Source organism: Pezoporus wallicus, unplaced genomic scaffold (assembly GCF_028554395.1).
Source record: "Pezoporus wallicus isolate ANWC-B61680 ecotype Strahan unplaced genomic scaffold, APGP_CSIRO_Pwel_v1 contig_747, whole genome shotgun sequence".
NCBI lineage: Eukaryota > Metazoa > Chordata > Aves > Psittaciformes > Psittacidae > Pezoporus > Pezoporus wallicus.
Window position 1 is genome coordinate 2189896 of NW_026638457.1, and position 8881 is coordinate 2198776.

The window sequence follows — 8881 nt, forward strand, 5'->3', positions numbered from 1 at the left end:
AGAATACTTTGACTGCATATACTGATGGCTTTTCCCTGTGTTCTTCCCCACTACGCTTTTACCTGTTCTCTTTCTCCTTCCATTTCTATTTCCTAATCTCCTCACTAAGAGCCTCCACCAACAGGATCAATTCGGCTTCTTTTAGTCTATGAAGCAAGTGTAAAAATGATGTGTGGCTAACACCCTTTGATCATACCAAAAATAAATATCAGACAAATGGCATCACCTTTTGTCCAACTGTTCTGTGCTTCTGGGTTTGGCCTCATTGCCATATTAACAGTTATAGTGCCTGATTGTACTATACATAGAACCTAACATATGCAGCCAGAAGAAAGTTTATGGCTACTTGAAGAAGGATGATACAGCAACCATGAATCCTCAGCCTCTCCTACACTGTTTGCTTTCCTTATTGGAGAAAGAGAAGAACTTGGAAATGTCACTTCAAAAGTGATTTTTTGTACATACATAATAATTATTACTCATTAAAATTCCAACACAAAAACTATCATTACACAAATGTAATTAGGATCTGCATTAATTCCTACAAAAAAATCCACATCTCAAGTTGCTATCAAAACATGTCACCAGAGTTTTAAAAATACGCAGAAATAGAGGAAACATCAGTGGATCAGATATAAAACAGAAGTACTTGGAAGTAAAGTTTGCTACACAGCATTATTTGTGGCATTTAACATCTTACAGGAAAGCATTAAGGAGAAAAAAAAAAAAATTACCTTACTTCAGCTGGCAGATTTTGTGAGTAAGGGTTTGCAGAGCATGCCAAAATCCTGACTACAGCTCCAGGATGATATGTTTCCAGAATGTGCACTGCAGTGGGATAAACTGGTTCCTCAAAAGCAAGTTCCACATAATCCTGGCTACAGAAGGTTGGTGGTGTCCTCTTGAATGGCAGCCGAGCACTAGGGCAATGATCCCACCAGGTTCCGTAAGTTCGAAAGACAGCAGTCTGAGTAAAGTCACCAGAACTAGGGTACACATTAGGAATACCTGCTAAATTCCACATGGTATACGACATGCTGTTTTCACTACCATAGTGAGAGCTGAAATCCAACACTTCTTTGGCATACTGAACTAGTTCAACATTGATAGGTAAGGCTCGGGTGTTTGATTCAATAGCCCTTCGGCTGTTCATTTCTCCTCTAGTCGCTGTCCGAGCTCGGCGCCGAAGGCACATATAGTAAAACATGCTCAGAACTGTTAACATGGGAAACACTGGTGACATCTAGATCTGACTTGGGAAGATGCGAAAGGTCAGGAGTCCTTTATAAGGTGCATTAACTGCTTGTGGTGTTTTGGAAAAGAGCTGATAAAACAGAAAGAATAAACATAGTAGGCAGATAAAGCATTCTTAGAAAGCAAAGGTACTCCTTTAAATACTGTCTTAAACAAAATACTGCTACTAAACCAGTAATAAACTACTACATTTTATTTTAAGACAATTATTTAGTTAGAGGTTATTAAGTGCGCACATCCCACCCCCCACCCCCCACCCCCATTTACTGTGTTTAAAAAAAGACTATGAAGAAACATTAGCCAAAACTAGCCCTCAAGCAACAAAAAGACTAATGATTAAACAAAGCATTATTTTTAGAGATTTATTAAGAGGAAAAAAAAATCTTGTATTGACTTATGGAAATTAAACCAAGTATGAAATGAAATCAAGTATGAAATGAAATCTGGCCTTTGCAGTAAACAACTGTAGAAGAGTATCTGAAGGTACACCTAAAATTATCCATAGTATAGCTGAAATACTTAAAATAAAACTGACTTCTAAACAAAGTACTCAAGTAAGACTGTAGCAGTACACAGCTGAACAAAATCTAAGTTACTTCACTGCTTATATTTTGCAATAACACTTGCCAGACCCAAATTAGTTCATTGAAAGCTATCCCAAGTGTATCTATATTATGCTAGAATCTGGGGAAAAAATACACTCTTCAAAGATAGCTCATGTAGAAAGCTGGACAGCCGCTCCAGCAAACTGTTATCTCTAATTTGTTCCCATGATTTGTGAACAGTTTTAAGAGTGAAAAAAGTGAGTTTTGGGCAGTTAATACAAACCAAAAATTTAACCCACTGCTTCCTATATTAGAGCACTAGCCTGAAACACTCACAAAACCACTGCCTTTACCCTTTGAAAGTTGTCCATGACAGCATTCACCAACAATAGAAGGATCACCAGCGTCCTGAAGGATGCTCAGAATTCATTAACAACATCATCTTCCTTTAAGCCAAGCAACAAAGTAAGTCTTCAAAAGAGTCTTGGCATCAGAAGCTGAAGTCCCCATAGAAAGCATTTTACTTCTGATAAGAGAAAATATTTTAATTTATGTAACAACTCAGTTAAACGCAAAATGTACTAGACCTGCATGCTGCTAGGCCTCCTGAAAAATCAACACAAAACATACTAATAATTAAGGTACAGATGTAGTTTACACAGCCTACACCAAATCACAAGACAAACATACAAGCAAGTTTAGCCATCAGAGAAAGCCAAATTGAAAGCAAGTCTCTTTAGTAAAGTTTTCTATTTACAACAGGTATGAAGAAATATTTATAGCTGAATGTTGTCCTCGGGCTGTATCATATTCCCGACTAATAAAGATCCTATTACATATGCTTGTCCCATATTTAGCAGCCACTCCATACCTGCATGATGTAAACTTTTAGATTTACTAACACACAATAAATGCAGAATGTTTTCTCTGATCACTGCTAGCAGTACACAACACACTTGGCAATAATACAGCACTCCAGAATTCACATCCTCCAGCACCACAAACTTTCTCAGAAACTGGCCTTCTGATTAACTTATTCATCAGCTTTACTAGGAAAGAAAAACAAGTAATGCCTGTAACCTGCTAAGAGGCCAAAACAGGGATGACTAAGCATGTCTCAAAATAGAACAAACGTTTCTTCAACAGCCTGTACTGGAGTGGCTGGTTAGTTTACCACAGGATACATAGTGTGGTAATCACTGAATCAACAGAGCTGACTCTTCTACTGCAGAAGACGCATCAAACAACAACTACCATGGTGCCTCATATTGCCTGGCAGACAAACTGATATGTGCAATGGTTACCATTCTTCATAGAGCTTTTGAAAGCAGAAGTAGAGCAAATAACTGAACAAATTGAGATGAATCAAAATTAGTTTTGTACACCTCTATACAGAATCGTAGAATTGTAGAATTAACCATGTTGGAAAAGACCTTTAAGATCCTCAAGTCCAACCACTGCCACAGGACTGCCAAAACCACCACTAAGCCATGTCATTAAAGGCCTCATCTCAATGTTTTTTGAACACTTCCAGGGACACTGATTCCACCACTTCCCTGGGCTGCCTGTTCCAATGCCTGATCAACTTTCGGTGAAGAAATTTTTCCTAATACCCAGACTAAACCTCCCCATGCCCAGCTTGAGACATGTCATTATGAGATTAAAATGTGTTTATTTAAATCTCTCTCCTACAATTCAGCCATTTTCATTGCTTTATCTAATTAAATTCACTAAGAGTTACCAGACAATGGGAGCTGTAGCCCCATTTTCTGATCTGACAGATTTAAAATAAATAAATTATACATGTACACACTGCCATAAAGGATCCTTTGCAGTGTTCTTTTCTTTGGTAAATTGCTTGTTTCCCATATTGACAAAATGTACATAACAGCTCTCTTTGGTTCGAACGTTGCAACAAGAAGGAGCTTGTGGTAACAGATAAGGACAGGCTGCACTATTTGACCCTCTTACTTGTGACAGCGAGAAAGTTTACTAACAAAGTGTTCACTTTTCACTTTCATGCCTCTTCTATTATTAGCTTTTTGTTTAGTTCCTGTCCTTCACCCAGTTTCACATATTGACATAACTGTCAACAACATGAATTACTCCTGACATTCAGTGCAGAAGGGAATGCGTAAGACAGTATGCTGGATCCACTTCAACCTCTCCTGGAATGCCAAAACCCAATAATGTCACATTTCCTCCAAACATCCTGTTGAGCCACCTTTTAGAAAAGGCACCGGGAATAAAAGCACCACAACCCCCAATCTCTCCTCCTCACACACACCACAAAAAAAAAAAAAAAATCCCAACCAAAAAAACCCAAAGTAACAACAAACCAAAAAACAAAACACAAAAAGAAATCCACCCCAAGAAACAAAAGAACTCCAAACCGAAAACTGTTATTTTACCTTTTCAGCATGGAGCTGCTATAAGATGTAAATGAAGATTACAAATACATCCCCTTCCTGGATTTTTCCCTCTAAAAAGAAAAAATTATCTACAGAATATGCCAACAGACATTAAACTTCAACAAACTTACTGCTGTCAAACCCTGGAATCACGTATAAACCAGAACATACACCAGCTTCTAACTCAAAATTTCACTAATTAACATGTTTTGAAGGCTGCTCCATGGAAATTATAGCTTTACAGAGCTCAGTTTTAAGAATATGAGGTATTTCAAGATCAGGTACGAATTGCTTATCTCACATACACATCCTACACTTCTCACATACACACTACACTTCACGTTTGCATTGCAAACTCCAGGCTTCCTCTGGCCACAGCCCGGAGCTCTTACAGCACTGTTGTAAAACCCAGCTGTGCTCCCTGTCAGCTTGTCAAAGAGCAGCTCAACCATCAATTCATTCAGAGCTAGGCATCAACTAGCTGGCCAGTTTAAGCCAGGTCTAACAGAGCAGGTAACTTGAAATCATGCTGCAAATTTTCCATTAGCATAAATGGAAATTATTTTCATAAAACCTGGAAAAAATCGGTATCTTTGACACACCACTTTGTCAATTTTGGCTGACACTGGTCAACAGGCTTGAAAGTAAGTAAGTAGGAAGAAACAGGGAGGAGCATACAGCTTTCAGAAAAATGCATTAGTTTAAACAATACAAGTGGAGGTAAATTTTCCAAAGAGTTAAAAGTAATATAGAATTTAGTAGATTAGTTTCCACTAAGAGGAAATAGAAAATTATTTAAAAAAGAAGGAAAATGAGCATTAGGACTACAATACAAATAAAAACTCTTCTTTTGGCATTTTGAAAGAAGTGTCAAGAATTGTGTACAGTTAAAAGACCAATGAAAAATTGCTCAGAAGGTTAAAGGATAATAACCCAGTGCAAAAATTACATTAAATACGCATCAGTCGAGCCAGATGATATAGAGATTTCTTCAGGAACTACCACAGGTCAAGCTGGTTTCCAATTAAAGGGACTTAACTTTGCAAAAAGTATTAAAATGCAGACTCAGGCCTATACAAAGCGTTAAGATAGTGCTGAAGTGGAGCAGTTCATGTACATGCAAAGTTTATGTGGAAAAATTTCCCCTCCCCCAGACTGCTTGGTTATTTTTAAGATATCCATTCAGGCCTATGCAATTATACCTTCCAATCGCTGACAGCATCTTTGGCCCGTTGCATATTATTGATTTCCACTTGTACAGGCATAATTATGCCAAACTGAAGCTTAATAAAGGTTTAACTGTGTCTTATTATCCTCCTCCCAAGAAGCAGCCTTCTACTTCTTTCCTTTTATTTGGCTTCTTTCATGTAATCATTTTTTTTCTGTCAATATATCACTAAACAGACTGAAATGGCACTATTAAATATCAGGAACTCCAGTGGCCACCACAGACTAACCCTGAGGGTGTTAACTGTTCAGTCAGAAACAGAAAGCAATGCACTATGAATGCATAGCAACACTGTGAGTTGCTGTCCCAGGCCTCCCTGTTCATTTTGCACTTCCAGACTGTGTCTCGCCCCTGGCCTCTTGGGGCTGCCTGAGCTCTGCCCTCCCACCTGATGTCCCACGCAGACTCATCCCTCTCCGCTCCTCAGCCACCCCTCCAGCCGGCACTTCTGAGGAACACTGGGGCTCACCCAGCCACACACCAACCACTCCTGCAAGCAAGTGTAGTGTTCAGTCTGTTCATCTCCCTGAAACAACTCACTGACAGTTAACAAAAACGAGTGCTGGCTCTAAGAGGCAGTAAGACTACAGGATCCTCAATGCAGACCAGCTCAAAGGGCCATGGAAATGTTACCTTTGAGTTTACAAAATAGACAGGATTTCAGAGAGCCAGACCAGACTAGGCATGGAATAAAACTTTCCTAGGAGAGATGCCACCTTCTTCCAAAATACATTACAGCCCATCATTTTACTTACAGCCTCTCCTATTCAGATCGTTATTTAACTGACAGCTATTTCAATTACATGAGGAAATACCCTTTTTCTATTATGATTGCCCCTTCTTCCCTTCATGCTAAAGTCTTCCAAGACTGGAATTCACTTCTTTCAAACACAACAAACCTAAATAAAAATGTCTTATGGATTCTGTACAGATGTCATGGGAACAGGCACTAATTAAGCTAAAGCATTCAAAAGTCCTAGATATTTCCAGTCTTCTTCTGTTTTGCCCCTTTTTACAGGTATTTTATGTACACAAATCTATTCTGTGTACAATCCTGAAATGATGTCCTTACCTATCCCCGGCAAAGCATGTGTTAGACAAGAATTTGTTCTATTTGAAAAGCACATGTACCTACAAGTCATGCATACACATTTTTAAAGCCACAGAGATAATAATTCCTCTTTACACCAGCTTTGCTAATCTCGCACTTGGGACTACTGTGCAGAGTTTTCTTTCATTTGACTATAAAAGAAACAACACTGACAAATTACAAAGAACATATAAATGACAAAAGCAATAGATTGTATTATCTCTGAAGAAAGATTAATGCAATTTAATATACGTGTCCTAAATAGAAGATGGTAAATTGGAAATCTCTTAATTATCTTTGTACATTAATAAATAGAGGGAATACTGCATCTGTACATTACAGGCTAAACCAGAGCATTTTTACCACACGTTAAGTTTCTCTCACTGTTAATTACCTAGATTATACTAACACCTACACTCAACTTGTTGAAACCAGAAGCTAATATTAATTAAAAATTAATAAGCTCTTTGAGGCCCCACTCACTGTGTTTCTTCTTGTGTTATGGCACTATGAGCAGCCATTTGGGACTCATAAATTTACATTTTGAAAAATAATGGAAGATCATGACAACTGTATCTATTTCAAATCTTGATTTGGCGCAATCATGAACATTAAAACATACAAAATCCACTAATTTCAGATTATTTCAATGACTGCCCATTCCTTCCTGCTAGGAGCAGAGCTCACTGCACAGTGTTAGCATCACAGCACAAAACAGACAAAAGTTCCTCAGGCATCTGCAACACAGCAAGGATGACTGTTGTTGACACACACAGTTCACATATAAGGAATTGTTTCTCACTATGGGTAAATCATCAGGTAGCCCCTTTTTAAAAACGGGTCATTCTACACAGAGCCTAAAGTTACCAGCATCAGACCAGCTGCCCTTCCACCTATGGTGAAACTCTCCTCCTCATGCAGAAAAGAAAGTAAAAATATCCCCACACAATGCTACTCTCAATAATCAACTGAAGTGCATCTGTCTTCTCATTTTCTCTTCACCACGTTGTACCACTTTTCAATGCAGGCATATTCTGCATGCCAACTGCCGTGACCAGAGCGGATTAGGTCACGGAGCTGTCTCCACAGTCCAATCACCAGCCTGCGCTACGCTAAAGAACAAGTCACACTAAGTGAAGCGCCCCAAAGCACGTACCTAAAATAACAAATACGTAAGGACTGCCAGCTGAGCTCCCGCCCTGCGCTTCTGTCGTGTTGGGACGGGTCAGCTGGGGCAGGGAGGTGTAACTCGTGTAACACAACAGGTACCGCGCAGCACTGAACCCTTGTGGGGAGCGCGGCTCTACGGGGACCCGCACAGGAGACGACACCCGGGCGCTGCCGGCTCCTACAATGGCTCCTCCGGCGTGCTCCATCTCCTCCCCTAATGTCGCACTCCCAGGGCACCCGCGCTCCCTGCCGACACGGACCTTGGCCGGGTCAGGTCTCGCCGAGACCCACGGGCACCGGTGGGGCTCTCCCACCGCGAAGCAGGTGGGGCTGCCTGGCACCGCCGCCACCGCCGCCGGGTCCCCTCCCCGCCGCTCAGACAGCACCCGCCCCGGCACCGACAACCACCGAACCACAGCCGGGGAACCGTCCCTGCGGCCCGGCCGTTGGGCGGGCACACACCTGCGGCCGGCCACACCCGCCGCGCAGGACCAGGACCGGCACCGCAGGGGGCTGCCCCGGGCCCGCCATCGCGCTCACCGGGCCGCGTCCCTGCGGGAGGGACCCCGGTGGGCAGCGCGCCCCCTTCCCTTCCCCTCCCACCCCGCGCGCGCGGGAGCGGAGCCACCACCCTACCCCGTCCGGAGGGCGGAGCACCTCGGGCCGCGTGCCACCGCCGCGACACGCGCCGCCGGAAGCCCCGCAACGGCGGCGGGGGCGGGGCGCTGGGGGAAGGGGCGGGGCTGCGGGCGCGAGCGGCGGCGGGCACGCGCCTGAGCGCGGGCGGGAGGAGCGGCCGTTAACGGCCGGGGTGGGCGGCGTGCGCTTCGCTGGGGGAGGCGGCGGGAGGGATGGGCACAGCCCGGCGTCCCTTTGTTTTGGTTGCAAAATGAAGCGAGCCTCGGTGCAGGCCTATCGTATTGTTATCGTTTGTGATCCAGCCCTCTGTGCCCTGTGTCGGGTGCTGCCTACCTGCCCATGGCAAGCCCCAGCCTGCTGTCTCCCAGAGCTTTTCATCAAGCGGTTCATAAGTCCTGCCCTAGACGCAGCCCAACCAGCTCATGCTTTTAGCGTGGTGTTTTGAGTTCCCGGCGTGTCAGAAGGCCAGCCCTGATTTTAATTGATCTTAATGAGTGCTTGCTCCAGCTAGTGAACTTTAGTGCCTCTTGGGTCCGTAACAGGC

At 42.8% G+C, this 8881-nt stretch overlaps 1 protein-coding gene across 5 annotated transcripts in view; it reads right to left on the reverse strand.

Moving 5' to 3' along the window:
• Positions 1-8439, reverse strand: part of FBXL4 (F-box and leucine rich repeat protein 4) — a 58031-nt gene extending 49592 nt beyond the window's left edge. The window contains exons 1-3 of one of the 5 annotated variants that reach the window (XM_057410833.1): positions 8335-8439; positions 2153-2325; positions 735-1324 (exon numbers count right to left, since the gene is read on the reverse strand). In XM_057410833.1, the coding sequence (XP_057266816.1) occupies positions 735-1243 (509 nt within the window). In that variant the 5' untranslated portion in view covers positions 1244-1324; positions 2153-2325; positions 8335-8439. The other 4 variants (XM_057410836.1, XM_057410835.1, XM_057410837.1 and 1 more) reach the window with 4 other exon arrangements.
• Positions 8440-8881: the final 442 nt, after the last annotated feature.